Consider the following 22,611-nt stretch of genomic DNA (forward strand, 5'->3'; position numbering starts at 1 on the left):
GTATGCGCTTCTTTGCGTGTGTGTGAGTGTGGCTTGGGATCAGACTAACATCTCAGAGACACCGTTGTTTCTTTTCCAAAACGCCAGCTGAGCCCTCATCAGTCTGTGTGTGTGAATTCATTAAGGAATGCAGCTAAGGAGTATTCCGATAAACAAGCCTCCAGACATTTTGTTTTTTGTAGTCGTCATTTAATTTAAATAAAGAGACAATTTATGATTATTTCTGTCTTTATTTACGACGACAACCACAACCAATACCAAACTCCAGTTGAAACAGTGGAAGATTTAACGCAAGAGAAATGTGAAAGACAGCAACAATAAAATTCTTCATCTTAAATTAAAAGGAAATGATTTGTACTTCTTACTGCTGCAACATAGCAGTGACGGTGGTTTATGTGTCTTGATATGTTGGAAATACAGAAGGCTTGTGTGGAACAGAACTCCGTTCATCACAACCAAAAAGATGGAATGGTTAAGGTTTTTTTTACTCCTTGCTCCTTCCAATTTACATATTTGATGTTTTTTGGCGACGGGGCTTTTGTTTGGCTTGTTGTATCCTCAGACTCTTGGTATGTTAACGTTTGAATGAAAGCCCCCTCCCAAAAAACAAACAAACAAAAAAACAGCATACATCTCTGTCGCTTCCGATAAAAGGTACACAACTTGCAAAGGATTTGGCTTGATTAGCTGCTGAAATAGATGAAACATAAAATAGCACGGTGCAGGATGTCAACAGGCACTCCGGGATTATCTTTGTTTAAAGCAGGTTGCGTGTGCAGACCACATTAACAGTGCAGCGATGAGGAGGATGAAAAAGCTAAATGGTCAACTGCATTAAGATTTGCTATGTTACACTTTATAATACACCTTGGTGGCTCACATCAAGCAGCTAACTAAGCCGTTGACGCGATATTTGATGGCACCAACGAATGAGCCATTCAGTTCAAAGGATTCTTCCCTTAATTAAGACTGACCAATTAGTGGTTGCACTGCTGGAATGTTTATTGGTTAGAATGCAGTTTCTCCTTTTTGTGGCCCACGTGCAATGCGGCAACCGCCTGACTATGAAAACATGTTTTCAATCAGATTGTTTTCATTGTTTTTTTTGGGGGGGGGGGGGGGGGGGGGGTGTGTATTACCAAAAACAGATGATTTGCGGTTAGGGTTTTTTGGCCTGTTAAGTATGTACAAGGCCTTTTGTCTTTTTAATTGGTAAGTTTTGCGGTCTCACTTCACCAACTGTCATTGTGTTGACCGTTCGGTTGATTAAAGAATAGACATACAGATATCAATTACGACTTTCAAAAAGAAGGAAAGAGGAGACAAAAGTGCACCACTATCAGTGCAGCACCAATGCAGGGCAAGTTTCAGGACTTGAGTTGAAATAATAGCCAGAATAGTATTAGGCCTCTGTTGCAGACAATTTCACAACAGACGGAAAAAAAGAAAAAAAAAAAAAAAGACCAATCAATCAGGACATCCATACCTTGCGGTAAATCGTGTTCAGTTGGGAAGGCCGACCGGTGGAGTTAGCATGGCCACAGTGTAGCGAGCTTCCAGCTCACTTACGGGGCTGATGGATGTGCTGGTTGATGTGCTGAGAGGGGGGCAGCTTGGGGATGCCAGGCTGGGGCTTCTGGTGCGCCACCTGGGCAGCAGCCGGGGTGAAGTCCTTATCGCCCTGAGTCGAGTCAGCCAAAAAAATAAAAAGTCATAAGCAATTCAAGTGATGTGCGTTGATGACTTCCTGCTTATACCTGATGCTGTCCATATCAGAATCGCCTCTATTGTCATTGTATAGCATACAACGAAATTTGGGTGTCACTCCTGAGTGCATTTCGTAAAAAATTAAATCCTCAAAAATGACTTAGACAAAGTAAGAAAATGCCCCACAATGGGGAAATTTGCAAAGTATGTGCCCCTGTCTCAATTTTTGGGGGGAGAGGGTATTTTCTCCCCTTTCATGTTTGAGATTCAACAAACGAGACAGCCAAGCAGAACCCAAGTAATCCCAAATGATCTTGAAGGTTACATTGCCCATTATGAAAAGAAGGCTTCGAAATCCTCCGAACTGGTTGGGCCAACATCAGCAACAATAACTAAAATCAAGCATTTCCAAAGACTAGCAACGAGTGGTTCTCATCTCTGCGGAGGTATTTGGGCTCACTCGGGATTGAACAGCCTTTGCCATGGTAGAATTTCATTTTGTTAGACTCCAGACAAACTCACTGTATTATTAAGAAAGGATTATATTGCCACGAGGCTAACGTTAAATGTCTGAATACATGTGTCTGTGGGTGTGTTACCTTGGTAACCACTCCGGACACAATCAACGGGGCCTTGGGTGGACTGAAAAGAAAGAAGAGAAAACACAAGTTACTCAGCAATAAGCATGATACAATGTGCATAATTTATGCCAATGTCTTTTTACTGTGTGCGTGTGTATTAACTAATCATCTGAAAGAAGGGCCTGAGAGGGTTGCACTTGATACAAAGTGGAGCTCCATTTACAGATACATCTCAAAACCGCTACCGAGACTAAATTCAAAGACGCTAAGTTGTCTGAACAGCGCACCCCTTACATTACATAGTACACAGAGGCCCACACAAACACACACCAGATGGAGCTCCCATGAGCTTCAGTACCCCCCCCCCCCCCACCTCCCACCCCATTCATCCGAGCCAAAAACTGGAGCTCACAGCTACTGGATGTCAAAAGGAGGTAGAGGCGTGGGGAGAAAATGCCGTGCGACGTGCCCACTAGTTGTTTTCCTTCATTTCAAGACATACAATAAATAGCACACATTCTCTTTGTGACTATCTGCTCCTTTCTTGACAATTACGACAGTTTTTATTTCTGGTTCAATTCAAACTAACGCTATACAGAATATCAAATGGGGAGCCTCCGAACCCGAGAGAGGATGGCAGTTTTTCCATTGAAGTGCGTCGGTAAATGTGCTTTGCTCAATCACGTGCTGTGCGGACACGAGTCAGCTACTTTTTCCCGCAATGGTCTACGTCCGTTGCGGTCGGCCGCGTGGCAGGCCTAAGGGAGGCCAAAGGGCAGAGAAGGACATACGGAGGCAAACACCTTTATAGCAACAACAATAATAATAATGGATCGTTCGAGGAGAGAAACCGGAGGGGGGGGGGGGAGGGGGGGGGAGATATGGAGGCTGAGGAAAAGACGAGCGGCACGAGCGCCGACTCGACCTTGACGTGACAAACAAGCGCCGGCGTCTAATTTTACAGCGGCGTCACCCCACCGTCGTGCTGCCCACCTTGAAAAATCCCTTCAAAGACGAGCACAGGGGACTCGACGACAACGGTCAAAACAATATGCAGCAATGGAGAACTCGATAGAAGTATAAAATAGGAGCAACTTTTTGCCGACGGTGACACTGACTCACAGTGTCTGCAGGTTAAAAAGGAAGCCACCCAGACCTCACGTTCACTTCACGGGACCACAAGCGGGAGATTGGCTTCAATTTTGTCACATTATTTTAAGACATTTTATGGTCACTTCTTTTTTTTTTTTTGCTATACCAGCATAAATAAGCCAGCATTCTAAGATAAATTATGTGCCTTTGTCTCACACTGGGGAAATTTGCAGTATACAGCAGCAAAATGGGAGGGGGGGGGGGTAATAAAGTGTTTCATTGCACAAAATAAATGTTTCAGAAAAAAATGGCATTTGAAAGTGGAATGAAGGATTAATTGTTATTTTTAAGGATGACTACATTCTTGGTTTTGGAAAATGAATTTTAACGGGTTTAAAACAGCAGGGGGAAGCCAGTAATTAACAGCTCTGATGAGGCTACAATTAACCTAGGCAATGACTAGTAAATGACATTCAAGTGCATTCAAGTCCACTGCAAGGGTTCCTGAGTTGACATTTTGTACAGAAAGAGTTGGCTCGGGACATTTTTCTTGACCGGCGTGCAGAGCCTGCAGGGGGAAGCAGAGAGCCGTCAGAAAGACTGCCGACGGTTGTCTCATGAGGGAAACACTGAGGAAGCCTGGCGTTTGAGGCGGAGCCAAGAAGTCGGGATGCTAATTCACCGACGAGTTCAAAGAGTGAAATTCTTTTTTTTTTTTTTAATGTCGAGCATTCTTTGGAAACGGCCACTCAGTGTCCCGCAGCGCAGAAACTTTGTTGCCGTGGGCAGGGAGGTGGTTGCCACAGAAACTGAAGCACGCTGCATTTTCTTCACTTGCCCACATTCCCCCGCTTCACTTTTGCATCCAGGAACTCAATTTGCCACACAACAGCCTCGAACGAGTTGCCAAACAACCGTCGCTGAGTTTTAACGCGCGTGAGCTCCAGCGTTCGTATCGATGCACACATTTTGCCAGCCCAGGGTTATTTCACCCCCTTAAATTTTGAAGACTCAACGCGTACTCACTGTTGGCCATCGTTCCAAAGTGGCCCTGCGCCTAACTTTGCTTTGCACTCTCTTCTATTGGCATGAGCGCTTCGAGTTTTGATTTCTGCCGCGACCAATTTAAGCAGCAAACACGCGGGGGCCCGCATTATTTATGCCCTTTGTCGGTTGCTTGCAAGTGATGCTTTCAGCGCAGTGACAATACAACACATTTCCACGGCTATTGTTTGATGCATCAAAAAGGAAAACATCCACGCCAAACTCTTCCGTTTGTCTCATGCGTTTGCTTACACGGCCCTGACCTTTGCGTTGCCAACCCCATCCTCGACTTTCCTCCTCATCTCCGGCGTAAACAGGGGCCGCTGTCTCTCCACCTCCCTTTGCCCCATCTGTCCATCTGGGCTAGATTGGTTTCGGCAGGTGCTCCCCTGACTACAACGCTTCACTGGTCGCACCTGATGTGAAATTTACCCACTAGCCACCTGCTGGACATCCATCAGTCTGACTCATGGAGGGTGCGACGAGGAGTTTTTACTGATGGAGTGTAACTACGGCACTCTACACAAACTTTGTGTGGACAAAGACCGGTATTTCACAGAATAAAATTGTGGAGATCAGAGCAATGTTGTTAAAGCAAACAAATTGTATTCAGTTTGATTCAAGACAACATTGGCTGTTCGATGGTGGCAGCACAAAACAAGAAGGCTTTTTCGGATTGTCTCAATCAAAGTTGGCGCTGTTATCTTTGTGGAGGCAGAATTTTTGTCGTTTTTTTTTTTTTTTTTGAGATTGCACAGGTGTACCTAATGCTGTGGGTAGGCAGTGCATATAATCGGGCGTGACTGCAAAAATGTGCATAAAATTACTGCACTGATGGTAAAGGGCCCTGCCGTGCACGGCTTGTCAGCTCTGATCAGCACGCAACGTGAATATACCGTCTGCACCCGCTTTATTTATACTATCAGCAAATGGAATGGAAATTCACCGTCATACCCCACATTTGCAGCTGGGAAATTCTAATGCCGGTCTATCAATCTCCGAATGGTTGGAAGTCCTGAATACATCAAAGAAATGCAGATTAAATATAAACTCAGTAGGGCTCTGAGATCTGCAGACTTGTGTCGTTTAGTGGATTCAGACTTGAAGGTAAACATGGTGAAGCTACATTTGATGCTTATGCTGCATGCAAAAGGAGTGAAATCAGCCCCGAGTGTAAATGCTGTCAAATCCAGATTAAAAACTTTACTTACATTTTTGATTGAGGTCCTCTAATCATTTATTTATTCTTTAATCATTTCTTTTAGGATTTTTAAAAAAAACTACTTTATTCTTAAAACGGTTTAAATCTTAACATTTTCTCTTCTTCTCGTAATTCTGGGAAGCTAGTTTTATTTTCGCCGCTTTGCTTCTGAATGTCGCTAGCTGTTCTCTTTTTAAATGCTTCCGAGTGTTGTCTTTGCTTGTGTGAAGCACATTGATTCACCTCATGTCTGAAACGTGCTACTGAAATCAAGCTACCAGGTCTTGAAGAGGAAAAATGAATGCTAGTTTGTTCTACACTAGAAGATTCTCATTATACTGTTCACACTGCATGAAAAACATCAGAATTGAGTTGCCGTTTCAATTGAGCCACACGTGTCATTTTCAGATTTTGCCTGCGGCGCGAATTCAGCTGTGACCCCGTATACTTATATGAGCACGCGTGAAGCTCACCTACTGCTCACATACTCCTCCTCATCGTCATCTTTTGGCAGAGGTTCCGGAACAGCAGTCGGCTGGTGCTTCTGCACGATCCTCATCCCCCCGGCCTTCACTGCAACACAAACAGGTTTGAGAAAGACAATTTGAGTCACGACCACATATGAGGAGGTCTCATTCCTCATGTGAGCGGCAACAAATATCACAATACATGAATAATCCATGACATGGATTATGGGCAACAGCTCAGCGGAACATTGCTAGACCACACGCTCAGGTCGTCACTGCCTTGATCTGGCAGTTTCAGCAAAGTAATAATACCAGAGTACGAAGCCTTGTCAGCGGCCTTCGAAGCACCCAGCTGTCCCACCGGCATCGGCTGTCATGTGCCGTCATGAGATCTGTTGATTCAATTCAATTATTTTGGGAAATAAAGCTATTCATTGCCGTCTCGGTCCCTATCCCCCATAAATAGTGGGGATTCATTTTGGGCTCGGGGATTACATGATCAACAATCGTAAACATGCAACGACAAGGCCACACAAGACTGTAAAAAATTATTTCACGGTATTCTATGGTTTTCTACATTTGCTGTACTGTTGAGTAAAAAAAAAAAAACGTTCCTTGGGAATTTCTCCATTGTGAGACAAATAAAGGTTTTCTTATCATCCTTTTCATTTTGTTTTAAAAATGTACTTTACATGTTGATAAAATGATGTACTCTAGGTTCAAGTATGGCTGCTTTAAAACTGGCAATTAAAAAGAAAAAACAACAAAAACGCACTCCACTGGGGTAAGCCCACTTTCCTCACAAACATTTTCAAGAGACTTCCTGTATCAAGTTTGCAAAGGCCAGGGAAAATATGGAATAGTCCATTGCATGAGAAGAGGGGGGGGGGGGGGGGGGAGAGACAATCAAAGCTATGAAGACAGATGAAGCAATTTGATGTGGGGGGGGGGGGGGGTTGCAAGTAAATGAAGAGCAGAGATTCTTTTTCATCAAAGGAAACTTTATCTAGGGGCCCAGACAACTGGCTGGCTGTGTCTGCCTAATGGTAAATCGACCCCAAAAATAAACAGCATTACTGTATATTGCATTATATCTGAATGCACGCTTCCTACAAGAATTGGGGCAAGGTCAGTCTCAGCAGTCGCTTTCTGAGTGGAATATAAGTGACTGGTTTGCACTGCTCAGGGTATTAAAATCTGAAATTATCAACATGATGCAAGGCGTCGTGTGAGCGCCACACTTATGTAGTTTGACGGATTTATCGTTTACCAAAATGGGAGATGTTATTCCCTGCAAATGTCCACAGAGCGTGTGCACTGGGGCAATTCCTACTGGATAGCCACCTTTGAACTCAAAAGGTCTGACACTGAAATGTCACCTTATCTGAGTGCGTTATCAGTGCAGCTGCTGAGGCCGCCGTGGCCTGTCCACGTACACATTATACGTCCATGAGCCTCCTCGCTCACGAACCTCCACGTCACCATGGGGCTGCAGCTGCACTCTTGTAAGACGCCTCAAAATAATCATGCTATTATTAAAAAATGACCGTTGTGTGACTTGAGGTGCGAATTGGGGATCGCTCGTCAAGCAGGAAGTAAAAAAATGCCCGAACATTAGGGACGCAAACGTAGCACAAATGCTCACTGCCGACCACAAACACAAAAATAAGATTGTTAGCCGTATACATGTAATCCTGAAAGGGGCATATTGCTTTTTCGGTGCACTGCGACACATTTGGCTTTCACAACGATCCTTAACAACATGATTAGGCCTTGAGACGCGCAAGAAGGCTGTAAATAAAAACACTGGAGTAGCTTTACCCGCAGGAGGATGTCCACCCCTGGTTTCGATCTTCTCTTTCGGTGGAGACGACATACTTCAGGCTGCAAAATGTGTCGCCGTCAATGGTGTGCGCTGGCTACTTCTCGCTTTATTCTGGCTCAAATTCAGCACGGAACTCCAGTCTAGAGTCGTCAACGTGGCTTTTCCTCAGAATTGTTTGGGAACGATGCGTCATGGCGTCACGGGTGCAGCGTGCGACGTGACGTTACGTAACAAAAACTTTATTGGTCATAAAATGTTAACAGATATTAGAAATAAGAATAAGAAAACCATCATTTGTCTCACAATGGAGAAATTCGCAATCCACAGCAGCAAAATTGGGGGTAAGAAAGTAGAAAAAGAAAACGAAGTATTTGCATGTACAAAATACGTGAAATTAACTGCACACCGTACAGAATGCAATGTAAAATATAGAATATAAGATATAATGCAGCATATAAGTGTAAGTTGAGGGGTTCGTTGTTTTTAGTGGATAGCTCTTCTTTACGAATGACAAAAGGAGAGATGGAATCCTTTAATGCAGTTTGTTTTAAAAAAAAAGGGAGGGGGGAGAAACGTCTACACCGCAGAACGTTCGAGAACACAACTGCCATAACTAAAATCACTTCCTACTTCCCTTACTTTAACAGCCAATCAGAACCTAGCAACATAAAAACATGTCTAAGCAATTATTAAACAACAGAATATAATTTAGGTATGATTAACATGAAATAATATGATGCTCAAACATAAAATGATAATTAATAATATAACATAAGCTTACATATGCAAATGCATATGTGCTGCATCAGGTGGCTGTGCTATTTACAATGGGTGAATGGGGGGTGGGTCCAGGTTTTCACGCGTGTTTATTCGGCCGCCTGACAGCAGTCGGCAGGAACGAGCGGCGGTACCTCTCCCTCTTGCATCTCCCCCTAGCATCCTCCTGTTGCATATGACTTGAATATGATGCGATTTTGACTAACAACATAACAGCAGGGAGTACTTCAAGCAGAGAGACTTTTACCGGTACAATCAATCAGTGGGAGTTGTGGCGGTTTGCAGTTATCAGGTGAACCCAACTGCAGGGGAGCAGGCATGTCAGAAGTTTGGGGGAATGTCAAAACGTATTTATTCCCTCTCAAAATGGCAAACAAAAGCACATGGTAGCAAGAGCAAAAAATATCCTAAAATACCAAAAGTCCAAAGGCCAGGTTACAAAGTCAACAAATCAATGTCAATCAACTCAAATAAGGGGTCCTTCCCACTCACGATGACAGGCAGCGGGGAACCGAACAAACTGTCGAGACAATGAAGCATTCCTGTGAAAGACATGAGCGGAATGAGAGACCTGATTGGTTGACAAAAGGGGAGCAGGGCAGACGGAGACAAACACATCATGAGCAGACGAGGAAGACGGAGAAAATTAAGAACAACATGGCAAAGCAATATCAAACCATCAATCGTCAGAGCATTGACAAGAAATCTAATGGTGGCCTATCGCTAAGCATTCCGTCATCATCACCCTTTGAGTTAATTAGTAAAGCAACGCGTGTTAATGTGGTTCTGCTTTTAGTCTAAAAAGGAAATGCCACCGATAAGAGAAAGATTACCCACCCATTCGACTGTAATGTTGTGCCCATTGACAATTGTATACACGTCCGTGGCCACTAAGAAGCAAAGTACCGCTTCACTTCATTTCAATCTCTAGCTGTGAGCACTTTGTGCCTGCTCCTCTGTTGTTCCCAAAGCAGAAAACTAACACTGAGCTCATGAAAAGCGCTACCATTACCTCTGCCGTCCTTTATGGGTCATTTTAGGTGTTCCCTCCATTTTCCTTTTTGATATACAGTATATGGAGAGAGTTATGAGTTAGCGCAGAGAACATTCATTTACTCAGAGTGTAAATCCAAGGCACATATTAAAACTGCTTTACTGCCTTGGGTGGAATCCTTTCCTCAAGTCAGTGATCTCCACAACTGCCCATGGCTGATATCTCAGCGTGTGCGTGTGCGTGTGTGTGCGTGCGCGAGGAGAAGCACCCAGTCGATATCTTGGAGAGAGACAGAATGAGGACGTCACAGGTGAATGCTTTTGCTCAAACTGACAGACAGGTTCATGCACCCACATGCATGCACTCCCTCAAACGCATGAAATCATGCCTTGGTTCCCTTCGATCACTGGCTGCTTGAAGTACGGATGTAGACTGTCCTCAATGCAGCTACTTCCAGCATAGAAGTGAACATCTCATCACACCGCTACAGAGAGATGTCTTCTCTCCGTTGCCTTTTGTGTTTCATTCTTGCGTGCCCCATATGCAGCTTCCTGCTCCTCCATACCAGTTTCTTCTGTAGCAGCAGAAGTAGTTAACAGCCATGATTGCCTTCAAGTATTCTCTGTAGACAGCAAAGTGCTGTCTACAGAGAATACTTGAAGACCTTGAAGGCCACGTGGCCTTCACACGCACATACACATGCACACACGCACACACTTACGCATATGCAGCACTGTCTGCGGGAGGCAGCCGGCTGGCTCTCCTGCAGCAGCGCCAACATGCATGAATAGTCAACACCCATCTCCAGCGTAGACCGCTCAATATCTAACGGAACACCATGATGTGCGCATGTGCCAGACGACGAGCAGTAAAGAGAGCGTAAAAGTGCAATGATGTGCATAAGAAAATGTTCAGTGATTCCCTCACAAAACTACCAACCACTCATTTGACTTCTTTTGGCGTGTTTTAGTTTCGATTCGGCAGCATGGAGAAATAGCTAATCAAAACTAATTACCTTGTGTGAATACAGTCGCGCCAAACGGCAATCTTAACTTCATCAAAACAATACAGGGAAATTGCACTCAGTAGCACACCCCCAAACACACATTCAACTCCCTGTTGACCGTGATGAGACAATAAGAGCCTCATTTTTAAGGCTAGCTCCTGTTTTGTTTTGAATGTTCATTTTCTGCGGGGGGGTTTTTTTTTTAAATCAATCAAACCATGAGTTCAGCCTGGCAGCTCTGAACCCCCCCACTGTGGGTAGGGCTCGAATGGTAACATCCCAAAATGTAACACCGAGGCCCAATATAAGTGAGTATCTAACTCTTGGCGGCTTAAAGTTTATAGTTATAGCTTATAGTTTAGCTTATAGTTTACTCAGTTGATAAAAGTCCAAAATGGATTGTAAATGTTTCTCTTTGGTCATCCCCGGTACAAAGATAATAAAAAACAGCAGAGCCAAGATAATAGTCGATATTAACACATGAAGTATGGAAGCGGCCGCTTATGAATGCTAACCAAATGCTCTTTCAGGTCTGCTGAATGCATAAATAAGCGTCTGTTTACTAAAGTGCTCTTCATTCTACCTTAAAGGTGCTGGTGATCAAAGGCTGTCTGCATCGCTTCCAAGTGTCAGAAAAAAAAAAAGCCACGGATGTACATCTAAGGGGGTCGAGCGGGTAAGAACCTGAGAGCAAAAAATGTTTTTTAGCAAAAACCTTTTCAAGAGGCTTCAAAAAAAGGGAAAAAGTTATGCATGACTGAAGCGTGCCCTGATTTCTGCTAGCAGCTGGTACGGGGAATCATGTAGCATCTTGTTTTACTCAAATATTAAATGAACTGGTTTATGTTTGCTCCAAGAATTTTTTAATTTCTGCATGTGTTCAAATACGGTCCTTTCTCAGCAGGGTCATTTAAGAAGCATGAATACACAGTAACACACAACTCGCACCAGAGCCTGAGCATCTTCAGGTAGGATTTCTCTGTTGTTTCATCAGGGGAAGGACGGGCGGGCGGGCGGGGCGCCAGGGAGCCGCTGTTTCACGATTAGAGCAAGTGAATTCAAGTTCTGTTTGTACACCAGGTTTCTTTTTTCTTTTTTCGCTGCAAACACTGCGCTTTAGTGACACGGATATCTGCACATAAAAATTATATATTTATATTCATATATTTATAGATTCTATTTCAACAATTCATTCTAGTGATTGGACCGTGATTAGCAAAACCGGACTGACCGTCGGTAAGAATGCCTTGCATGGACACTGATTTGCACAGACACACAACGGAGGCATACGCGCACGACTTCACACATGCATGCATAAATACGTTCACCCGAATGAATGTGTCTGCACGCAGGCCACACATTCTATCACCGACATGCACACAAACGCACACGCATCCGTACACGCGCCCGCAATTGCTCAGAGCTGACACCAAGGACAGCTCTACACAGTACACCAAAGGGAAGCTACCCACATTTCCCAGTAATATCCGGATGGGGGGGCACAGCGACATAAAAGTTACAAACAGCAGAGCGAGACATCCAGTCAGTGTCTGAAAACTGAGACGGAATGTCCTGTTAAAGTCATCCAGGATTGACCCGAGAGAGGTCGGAGTTTGGCAAGGTCTTTCTTGTCCTTCGTCACTTTAGTTTACATTGGATTGTACAATATTTACTCTTGACGAAGTGATGATGCTGTCCCCTCCTTCACTAAAGACAAGATGAGCTTTCTCAAACACAAACTGTGCTTGGAAATATATTCTTTTTGAGGCAGTGAAAAAGCACTCTCCGTGTGTGTGCATTTCCATTTTCCACCAAAATATTCAATTGGATGAAGTTCGACTAACACAAATACTGCAAAATTGGGATGGTGCTGACTTCCATTGTGGTCTTCAAGTCCGCTTCTTATGTTCTTATTCATGTTTTTTTTTTTTTTGCCTTCCTCTTAAAACCAAATCACAAACAATCATCAAATGAAAGAAAAATTGTGAGCACGTTTGTAATACATAAAATGACTTCTTGAAAAATTGAAAAAATGTAGAAAAAAAATGACATTGCGTAAAAATAAAAACAGAGGCTTCCATGGGCAAAAAGGCAATAACAAGAACAACAACAAAAACAAAAAAGGGCAGGGGACAGAAGCAGTGCTACGTTTAGGCAAAGTAGGAGGGACCCACTTTGCTCCTCATATCTGATATGCTTCCATTCTTCCTGACCTCCTCATGCGAGTCATCCTCTCTTTGCTCTCGCCGCCTTCAACAAACGGTCAGGACTCCTCCCGCGAATAAAAGCTCTTTGATCCCCTTCATACGGTCATCCCTCGCTCGCCTCCTCCTCTTTAGTCATCTCCCTGTGCCTTTCGTGTTTGCTTTCTTTCATGACTTATTTATTCTGCACAGAGCGTTTTTGGCCCCTCACACACCTTCCACTCACTCAGGTGAGCAGAGCTGGGGTTGAAGACGTAAAGTGAGCGGTGGTTAAAATAAAATAAAAAATGAAAAAAGATAATGCATGCACATGCATTGTTTGTCACTTGTCCTGACTTTATTACACGTTCTTGCTCTTGTTTTGAGAGAGCATCAAAAGTCCTTGTCAGGGGGTTCAAGATTACTCAGCAAACTTGATGTGCTTGGAAATAAAGCAACAACAACAAAAATCCCCTCCACACACAGAGACACATGTGAACCCCTCTTCATCATCGACAAAATCGTCTTCATCAGCCTAATTAGACCCATGAGTCAGGCGAGGCTGGATAGTGGCTGGTCTCATAGTTCAATTCGCTGTACGGCCGCGATGCTGAATAGAAGTCTACATAGTTGCCAGTGGACTTGAGGCCCAGATGCATGCGCAGGTCCTCCCGTGGGTCCCGAGGAGGCCCGGCGGCACTGGGAGCCTGCTGGGGTTGGGCCTGAGGTTGAGCCTGTGCTTGGCCCTGGGGCTGGGGCTGGGTCGGCGGAGGCGGTCCCTGGTCCTCGTAGTAGGCCTCGTCGAAGCTCCTGCTCTGGCTGTGAGGCGGAGGCTGTGGAGGCAGAGGCTGGGGGAAGGAGGGAGGGGGTGGGTAATGGTCGTAGTCTTTTAGCACGGCTGTTGACGGACTGTCCTGTTGAGGCTGCGGGGGCATGGTGCAGGGCTGAAGTGGGGCCTGTGAAGGATGCGGTGTCCGGCAGACGGATGGTGGTGGAAGTGCAGTGAAGGGAGGCATGGAGGGGGGTGGAAGGTGAGGTGAAGGGAGAGAAGGCTTTCAGGCAGTGTCGGTAAAAACCAAAAGAAAAGAGTGGCGGGCACATGCTGCATAGGATTGATTGGGGCCGCCTTGTCACATCAACACAAAAATCTGCGCTCTCCTTTAACAATATACGAAATGACATTAGAACTGCACGGATATTTCCATTTTCCTTTTCAACACCCAAAAATTCATGAACAAGTAGGGATATACCGCCAAATATGCTTTTTCCATGAAAAATGGAGGTTGGCACCCCCCCCCCCCCCCCAAAAAAAAGTCTGAATAGGTGAATCTGTAGGTGGTGAGTGTGTCGGGGACCACAGTATAGGTGGGGGCAAGTTCAGGAGAGGGATTTTGCACAACTAATCAATAGTACATGCTTTTACAGCAGGAGACACTATTTGAGGAATTTCATAAGAGTGGCAACTTTTCAAATTCCTTCTCGCTATTATCTCCTGACAGCCTATGCCAAAGGAAGGACATGCTGGATAAACTATTTGACAGGGTGTACAAATGCATTCAAATCTTTTTTTTTTTTGAGGCTCACCTGGTTTGGCTTGATATCATCGCTGGCTGTCAGGTATGAATTTCGGAACAATGTAGACGTTCCACAGGACACTTGAATGGGGAAAACCAAATGATTAATAACGACATTTACATGTGGAGTGCCACTTCATTCTTTCTTAAAAATGCTGCCAAGTACATTATTCCAATACGATTCAAGTAGCCAGGACTAACACAACCAAAAAAAGATGTAAAAATAGAGACAATTGATTACATACTAACCAAACAAAAAGAACAAAGAAGAGCACTCTGCATGGAGACGACAATGCGATTGGTGGAAAAGAAAGACTCACTACACGCACAAGCACGGGCACGCGCACACGCACACACACACACACACACACACACACACACACACACACACACACACACACACACACACACACGCATTCTCATACGCACCTGCCATGCCATCTTTCCGGGATGTGTGCTCGCCTTTGTTGCTATGGAAACCAGCATTGGTTGCTGTGGAATCGTAGTCCATCTTGCGTTCCTTCAGACTCATCATCTCTCTTGGAGAGGCTGGAGCGCTTGCTGCACACACACACATACAAAATAATGAGAAGAGCATGAGAATTCACAATTCTCTACATAGCCATATTAACGCATGCATGAGCATTCTGGCCTGCCAAGGTGCATCATCATTCGTCAATATATACAGTGGGATGACCTGTGAAACATTGACATGCTCTACAAACTGCTTATTTGACACAAATCAAGATACATGATGTATAAAACAGAGAGATGCTTTTTATAACAGATCCAATGGGACTGTTTTACTTGTGGTGCAAATGTGGAGGTTACACTGACAGATTTATGACACTGTATTGGGATTATATTTGTCCAGTTGCACCATTTCAGCACCACTCTATTTCACACACATCACCGCAAACTTGCACGCTACAATAGTTGAAACCGTTGTTTTACCCCAATTCTCTCTCTCTCTCTCTCCGTCACTCGCTCACTCACTCGTTCACAGCGCACACAGCAATGTTACGCCCCTTATAGCATATTCAAAATGCTTACTCAGTCCCTCTTATCTTGACACACGGGATTGCCAGAATGCTGCCTACCTACCTGCCTGCCTGAGAATCTACCCCCTCAGTTTGCTTAGCTAAACATTCCTGTAACTACTCCATATATGTGGAGTGCATTAATGCACTGCAAGATTAGCCAGGGGCTTCAAAGTGAAGGACACTCTAAAAATACCCAGTCTGGAACAGTTCAGTCTGACTTTGCAGGTAACGGTGCAGCTGCAGTGGTGAACAATTTCACTGCATCATATTCTGAGATTTGTTTTAGCTACACGATATAGCTACAGGGGGAAAACATTGGAAATGGCCATTAGTGTAATCGTCCTACACCGCAGCAAACTATGAACACAACATTAAACATATTGCCTATTGAATACAGCAGAATGCCCCTATGTGATACATTCTTAGTTCAGCCAAGTATTTCTGGAAAAAACAAAAACAAAACTATGCACAATGCCAGATTAACTCCACAGGTGTGTGTGTTTGGGTTCTTTTTTGTGTTTGTTTATGAAGGGTCTAGGGATGGCAGAGGAAACTTGTAGTGATAGCTACAGAACCAGCAAAAAAGAGTTAGCCTCTTTATAATTTTATGCCAGTTAAAAATATTTCTAAAAACACTGGCTATAGATTAAAATTGATTTATTATGCCGACAGTTTAGGGCTGGAACAAATGAATTCACTTTACGTTATTTTCAACGGAATATGATGATTTGAAATTAGAATTGGATTTTTTTTTTTGTCTTTGGAGCTTATCCTTATCTTGTGGGTAGTGCCTGTGAAAACAGAGCTGCATATATTTTCTCAGTGCGCTTCTATGAACGCTCTCCCTTTGTACAAGAGAAATAACTTTCCTCGTTTCAACGCAAGATTCTAAAAATAGGACCCAAAAAAGCCTTTGTCGTCTTTGGCATTCCTCCCATATCATGATGACAGCAGCAAGGCAAAACTACCCAAATAGAATAAAGGTTTTGAAACACATTTTCTGAAGTGCCTTTAGAAATTATCTTTCTCTATTTGAACACAAAAGAGTTACCTATTACGGTCCAAGTCCTCTGTGCTTGACATTTAAAAGCAAAAGAAAAATTCAGTGCCTCTTATCTGCCTCCCAGATATTAACAAGAGACACTATTGGATGCAAACAAAAGCTCAGCCAGGCCAACTTTAATGAAAAAAACCCCCACAGCTTTAACTTGTTAAGAACATTACAAACACTATAGTTGATTGCCATGGCCAACACGACGACATAAAACTGACCCACTCCATTTTTAATAGCCACAAAACAAATGATCGAGCACCCATCTGGCCACAATATTAGGTACAGCGACACCATGGGCAGAATATTTGACGCAGTTATGGATAGCATCTCTTTCTCATATTTTGCCCCTTGGTTTGCTTTGCTTGGCCTTTGACTTCTGGCTAGCTCACTTACTACGGATGTATTTGGGCTTGCTCCCAACAGCCTCGGGAAATCTGCTGGGAAAATGTAGTGTGCTAAAATAGAAGATATTATGGATTACAAGTAGTTTGAAGTTACCCGCCATATAAATGAAGCTAGCTCAGCAACAACAGAATGACAAACTACTAAACTGTTACTAAAGAAAGGTAAACCTACTGTCGGTGGGTCGAGCCTTTAAAAGGTAATGGATATACGAGTACAATTATAATTACTGATGTGGTCATCATTCCATTACCTCCATTAGATACGTTGTTTTTTTTTAACCTAATGTCAAATTATTTAAAAAGATCACAACAATTTGGTCATAGTAAATAATCTGCACAAAGATAGTGATATTTTTGAGGAACAGAACCTAGCAAGCAAATATTGATTTACTTGAGGATCTGTGAACAGGGGTAGCCAAAGAGTCACATGTGCCTTGCAACCACCTTTGGCCACCTCAAAACACGCGAAGAGAGGACTTTTCAGACATGAAACCTTTTTCTTAACACGGAAAATATCTTATGACACCCCTGGGGTAGCTTCCTTTTAGCTGAGCGCTGTGACCTGACACCCGCAGAGATGCTGCCATCACCTCTGGTTACAGTGGCAGTCTAGCTGGGAGACTTGTTCAATCAGTTCTAAACACAGCAGGGTCCCCGTGGCGGCAATGCTGGATGCAAAGGTCTCCTTTACCCTCTGCCTCCCTGCAAACTCGTTATGTCTTTTCTCCCCAATTCCTTAACACACACACACACACACACACACACACACACACACACACACACACACACACACACACACACACACACACACACACACACACACACACACACACACACACACACACACACACACTTTCACTCCACCATCATTACCCTCTCTCCTTTGATCCGTCTCTAGGGGACGAAATCATGGAGCACATGCAGGGCGAAGATACAGATTCGCATTCATGTATGTGTGCGACCAGACAGAGAAGCGGCAAGAGAGAAGGATTACTGGAAGAGTAGAAGGTGGAGGACAGGTGAATAGATGGGATGCATTACAATCTTACAAACGCATGCACACAAATATGATGAACATTTCAATGTCACTGTCCAAGGTCAAATCCTCATCCCTGCATTAACCGTCCTTTAATACCTAATTCCTCTCTCACACTCGGTTTATCATCTCTCTCTGTGCTGTCTCCACACCCACACACGCATGACTACACGCATGGCTCCGTCGCTGGGTCCTTGAAGGCCCCTCTAAGCTGGGAGGAAGGAAAAGTACTTTTCTGCCTCATCAGCCTGCTAAGCCTGATGCGGAGAAAGCACAGCTAGAGGCTCCTTGACGCCCGATGCTAACAGCAAATGCACACTTTGCAAAGCATGAAGGCCACTGGGCTCCACCTAAAGGCTAACGGTAATCATGCTTCAAGTCTGTGGTCGGTGAGCACAACTCCTAATAGCTCTTCAGCACAGATGTCGCCAAACTGACCGGTCAACGCTTCATCGTTTACATGTCTAAAGTCCAATTTCTTCGGTAGACATGCAAGTAAAACATAATCACAAACGACTTCTACTTTTTTCTCTGGTAAATTCAGCCCAGAGACATATTTTCACAATTTGCATGTTTTGTGTATCGGATGCCAGCTCTTGCTGTGTGATTGCATGTTGCAGATTGTCATATTGCTTGTGAAAAACGTATTTCCATTTTTGTCATTAACATTTTTTTTTTACTTTTAAGGGAATGTCTGAAACGCGGATACCCAATTAACGTTAAAACACAGACTTGCGTGATTTTCACAGAACGGCGACGATATGCTCGTTAGAAAAAAAAGAAGATTTTTACCTTGTATTCACAAGTCAAAGAAGACTTTTGTAAGTGGATGTGAACTCTGCACGCCCCCAGTGATCTTTGCAAGCCATGTCAGATTGTACAAGGTTAAATTTAGTTCAAATTAAATATTAAACCTAAACTTGAATGACTTCATGGGAAGAAGAATTTCACAGGATATAAATACCCTTGGTGCAATTATGGTATGATGGTGACATCACAGCTTACACACACACACACACACACACAGACACACACACATTATATGATATTATAATGGCTACTTGTCGTATACTTACCGGAGCGGTTATTTGGAGATGTCCTGATAGGCGACACGGAGGGAGTTCGAGAAGATGAGTATGGTCTCTGTCTGTCTCGCTCTATTGTGGAGGCAGAGCCCACAAAGTGATACGGAGAGTAGCCATCCTGAAGTAAAAACACACCAGGGGAGACACTCATAATTGATGAGAAGAAAAGGCAGTGTACCGTGTTTGTGTGTGTATATATATCTATTCACACAGTATATATAGGCGCTCAGTGAAACGGGCAGGGTAGAGTCCCTCGAGGAGCAAATTTGGAAAGCCCTGGCTAAGATAGAGAGATGTTATTCATCCCATAATGCAAATAAAAATCTGACTATTGTTGACAAAGTTTGAGGTTCAACCCAAATCAGCGTAAATCTGTGAGGAACAGCCAGCTCCACAATTTGTTCAAAGAGCAACAGCTTGATTCAAACAATTAATTGTCTTTTTTATTCATCCCCAGGCTGTCTGTTCGAAAATGTACTTTTTTCTGCCAAAACGGACATCATCACATCAATCACCTCTTTCATGATCAGAAATTGTTCTGAACACTGAGAGCGGGGGCGGGGGACCCACCCGCACAACACAACTGGCCAGCACAATTGAAGACATTTTCATCAAGCCCGAGCACCGTCTTATTACTTTACTGGCAGGGACATTTGAACACAACAAGTTGGCATGAATAATTACTGCGGTGCCAATGGCTTTTCTGTTCGCATGCATATTGCTTGAGCAGTGATTGGAGCAAAGCACTTTTCAAAAATGGATTATGATAGTCCGCAACAATCACAGAGCTGGAACCCAATTCAATTTAGCATGAAGATAATTGGCTACCTCTGAATACAAACCACAAGTAGATGATAAAAGTATAAATGGAGATGTGCTCCATCATTGCTCGGCTGTCTGGGGGGCACGGGCTTGCCAATTGGTTCTGGCGTGCATACATTTGGGTTGGAGGTGGGCTGAATCATTTAAGTGGAGTTGCTGGCGAGGAGGAGGAGGAGGAGGAGGAGGAGGAATTAGATCAGGCAGCGGGAGAAAGGAGGAGGACAAGTGAGACAAAAGATGACAGCACGTAATGAGAGCGGGGAGGAGCGCGGAGAGTAATGGCGGGGCGGTAATGGGCCAGGCAAGCAGAAAGAGATACAGAGCAAAGGATCAAGAAGTAGGCTGTGTCCTCCTTTGACTTTCTCGCCAAAGCAATGAAGACAAATAGAAGGCGGCTCCTCTGACACCCGGTGCTTCAAAAGGTCGATCCGTTCCAGCCGCGCTCACTCGAACCACGTATCCATCAGTTCACTCGTCCTCCCACCCAACACACATCTCATTGTAAGCCGTGTAACCTCCTGATGGGCCACGCCGCCACCCCGCAATTGGACACGTGTTGCTCAAATGAGCGCAGTGGCCGAGTTTTGAATAATGAATGCAAATTCCGCGGTGAGCGATGGGAGCGGTCTGCCGTCCGCGGATGCCGATCTTTCATCGGGTCCTCAAAACGAGCCGCAGGGGGGATTTGAGAGCGCGCGCACGAGATACCCAAGGAATAGTTCAACATTCCATTGATTGAATTCACGAGATGGATGATCGAGGAGAATATGTATGGGTTTGCTTTTACCAAGGCTGAACGGATGGCATCACTGATCGCACGTCTGTCTCCCAGTCGGGAGATCTGGGTTTGAATAACCGTTGCAACATCCCTCAATGGAGTTTGAAATGGTTGCCATGAGCATTTCTTCTGCTTCTTTTCCTTTCGGCTCGTTCTGTTCCATCCATGCGTGTCTTCTCCATCCTACTCTCTGACATCATCTGCCCTTTATCAAAACTTCTCGTAGCTCTCCCGTTAGCTCCCTTGCCTGCCAGCTCCATCCTTCTGCCAATGTACTCACTATCTCTCCTCACGACGTGTCCAAACAAATCCAAGTCTGCTCTTTCTAACTTTGTCCGCAAAAAGTCCTGACTTCCCCACAGATGACAAACAATTGTTTCCAGTGTACAAATGGCATAAAGGACAAAAAAAAAAGCTGGCTGTTTCAATACAAACCCCTTCTGTGTGCATTTCAATCAAGCAAATGTCTCTTTTTTTTTTTTTTTTTTTGCTTATCAGACAATAGTGGACAGTTGTTGATGGAGGCGGCCAACCGGTGGCATCCCTCCAAGGAAGTGAAGCAGGAGTGCAAACACAGAATGAGGACATCGAACTCAAAGAAACCGAATACATTTGGGTACGAGTGGCGTTTGAAAGCACGCTGGAGACTTTTACACATGATTTATCTTTAAGGCAAGCGCCACTGTTGCTGAAAACAGATTTTGGCTTTGGTTTATTAATGACTGCTGCACCACTGATCTTTCAAGTCATCTCAGATGCTCTCCTTCGTGCAGTTGCTGTTTGTTTATGGGCCCTCACCCAACTAACATCCACTGCCTCCGCCGCAATTCCCTTTTCTGCTCCTGTGGAATTGCTACAGGAAGCGATAAACTCTACTTAGTGCTGTGACTGTCGCTTGACAAAGAAAAAAAAAAACAGGAAAACAAACCATACACTGATGTACTCAGAAAAACAAGTCTCAAAACACTCATTACGAGAACCAAACAAGTAGACTTATTAATGACCCTGTACTTTTTTTCAAAGGTTTTTTTTTTTCTCCCATCATCCACAACACTCACCCAAACTCTCTCTGTTTTTGTATTTGATCAGAAATATTTGGTAGAGACTCTTCCTGTCTAAATTGTATGCTAATCCATGTCAGGATTGGAGGCTAACAGGATTTTTGGCTGCTTCAAACATCCATGACCTAATATGTGCAAGGGAATAATGCAGGGTTCTGGGCTCAGATGATAAAGCCCAAGAGTGGATTTAGGAATGTAACGGTTGCCGGAGCAAAAAAGTCAAACTTTTTTTTGTTTGCTTGTTTTTTTGTTTACCAGGCACAGTTTCGTGAGTAACTGCAGAAGGAGACCAACAAAATGAACAGTAGTTAGACAATCCAAACACTGTGAGCTGAACTTAATTAAAGTTGCTGCCAATAGAAACCTCATTTGACCTTTATTACTTGAAAACACTAACCATCGAGAAAATACCTTCGAGGAAAATAAACCTGTCAGTGTTGACTTGCAGTTCACTCTAATCCCCACCGCCCACTGCCATCACTGAACTATTAGAAGGCCGCAGACTACAAGACAAGGCCAACTTCACTCCAGAACAGAGTGGCCAGTCTCATTTGATTGACAGTTTGATTGCAATTTCAACATGCAAGCTCCACACAGGATTCCAACCCACGACGTCGTCTGCACTGTGAGGCGGACGCGCTAACAAGACGACCACCATGCCGATGAAGACAAGATGCGTCTTCCATTGTTGATGAAGGCTTTCTCCATTATCGTCATGCCTGATCTCGACTCAATGGATTTCAAATGAAACCCGAGGTATGATCAAATGTTTTGTAAAACGGTAACAACAGGCGAAAGAACAACAGACGCACCCTCCGAAGAGATAAAAAGGGGACTTCTCTGGCTAAAACTCAGAAATGAAAACGTCTGTCCACTT

At 44.0% G+C, this 22,611-nt stretch overlaps 2 protein-coding genes across 4 annotated transcripts in view; both read right to left on the reverse strand.

Annotated features, from left to right (window-relative positions):
• Positions 1-210: 210 nt before the first annotated feature.
• dap (death-associated protein) lies at positions 211-8,120 on the reverse strand. The gene is made up of 4 exons (XM_086102278.1): positions 7,914-8,120; positions 6,099-6,198; positions 2,307-2,349; positions 211-1,681 (listed from the first exon to the last, which is right to left on the reverse strand). Exons 1-4 carry the CDS (start codon positions 7,966-7,968, stop codon positions 1,562-1,564), a joined length of 318 nt encoding a protein of 105 aa, XP_085958404.1. The 5' UTR covers positions 7,969-8,120; the 3' UTR covers positions 211-1,561.
• Positions 8,121-11,534: 3,414 nt separating this feature from the next.
• ctnnd2a (catenin (cadherin-associated protein), delta 2a) overlaps positions 11,535-22,611 on the reverse strand; it is a 114,658-nt gene continuing 103,581 nt past the window's right edge. For 2 of the 3 annotated variants that reach the window (XM_086102124.1, XM_086102123.1), the window contains exons 22-25: positions 19,065-19,191; positions 14,881-15,012; positions 14,462-14,532; positions 11,535-13,833 (exon numbers count right to left, since the gene is read on the reverse strand). In XM_086102124.1, coding sequence (XP_085958250.1) covers positions 13,417-13,833; positions 14,462-14,532; positions 14,881-15,012; positions 19,065-19,191 — 747 coding nt within the window. In that variant the 3' untranslated portion in view covers positions 11,535-13,416. The remainder of the gene's footprint in view (positions 13,834-14,461; positions 14,533-14,880; positions 15,013-19,064; positions 19,192-22,611) is intronic. The other variant, XM_086102126.1, reaches the window with a different exon arrangement.

Source organism: Hippocampus guttulatus, chromosome 21 (assembly GCF_054856545.1).
Source record: "Hippocampus guttulatus isolate MCC_2025c chromosome 21, RoL_Hgut_1.0, whole genome shotgun sequence".
Taxonomy (NCBI): domain Eukaryota; kingdom Metazoa; phylum Chordata; class Actinopteri; order Syngnathiformes; family Syngnathidae; genus Hippocampus; species Hippocampus guttulatus.